Below are 1,038 nucleotides of genomic sequence, written 5' to 3' on the forward strand. Positions count from 1 at the left end.
TTTTGAAACCACTCGCCTAGCAGAGGCAGCCATCCGCAGGCAATAGAACTGGAGCACCCACGCAAGATGACAGAAATTGATCGGCCCCCATTTCAGGCATTGGTTTGCAACGCTGGTGAATTCACAGTAAGGCACGGCGGAGGATGGAGAGGCGGTTAAGGCAAATAATTCCTGCTATGCAGTAATTAAAGATGGAGAAGACGAAACGAAGCGGCTGGGAGACGTTGATGATGAACCGGTTGGTGGGAATGACGGCAATGCGCAGAAGTGCGAGAAGTAGCAGAAAGCATTGGAACGCGTAGTTCAGCATGTCTGGTGGTTGGGCGTGTAAATCACTTCCTCGCATCACCTGACACGTCTCTGAAAATCGATCAGTCGCACGTGTTGCGTGGCGTCTCGTGTTGCCGTGTGTTGTCAACTCCAAACAACGTTTCTTGTGGAAAGAGAATCTTATCTTTTAGGGATGGAATGGAGGAATCCAACATGCTTTCATATCATTTGTACAGGACTGTTCTTATTTAAATCAGAGTTTTTACCTAATTTGAAGTGGATTGAATGCCTATGATCATGATTTACTTCTTATACCGTGAAGTTGAGAGCACATTACCGTCTGGAACCTCCGTGGAAAACCAAATGACGAAGCCCCTGACCGAAACCGTGCTCATTGATTTCACTTCGAACTTGCCCCAAGCTGACCACAGTGAGGCGCAAAAACAATTGCTATTTATATACAGTGGGTAGAGGATTAACCTGTGCTTAGTTTCCTTAAGCTACAAAGAGACCTGCTCATTATTAAAGCATTTATCCCGCGAAAAAATTATAAACATGTAATGATAATATAAAATACATAACAGTTTTAACTCGTTTCGTCCAGCATGGGCAGTCTATTGCTACCAAACGTAGAATACTCAGAATATTACCTCAAATGGTGTAGGAAAAATTTGGCATTCATGTGAATGAATTGCTCTTTTCGTCAAAAATTGGCAATTTACCTATGATAATTTTATTTGCATGCACGTAACGTCGCATTACAATTTG

General features: G+C 43.0%; 1 protein-coding gene across 1 annotated transcript in view; it reads right to left on the reverse strand. All coding sequences in view use genetic code 11, as the record gives it.

The window, feature by feature from the left end:
• Positions 1-121: 121 nt before the first annotated feature.
• The window catches only part of EGR_11200 (hypothetical protein), a gene marked incomplete at both ends in the record, with an annotated part of 3,233 nt that continues 2,316 nt past the window's right edge, over positions 122-1,038 (reverse strand). Inside the window, one exon of the mRNA XM_024500447.1 lies at positions 122-433. Within this exon, the coding sequence (XP_024345139.1) occupies positions 122-433 (312 nt within the window). The remainder of the gene's footprint in view (positions 434-1,038) is intronic.

Source organism: Echinococcus granulosus, assembly GCF_000524195.1.
Source record: "Echinococcus granulosus chromosome Unknown EG_S00493, whole genome shotgun sequence".
In the NCBI taxonomy this organism is placed as follows: domain Eukaryota; kingdom Metazoa; phylum Platyhelminthes; class Cestoda; order Cyclophyllidea; family Taeniidae; genus Echinococcus; species Echinococcus granulosus.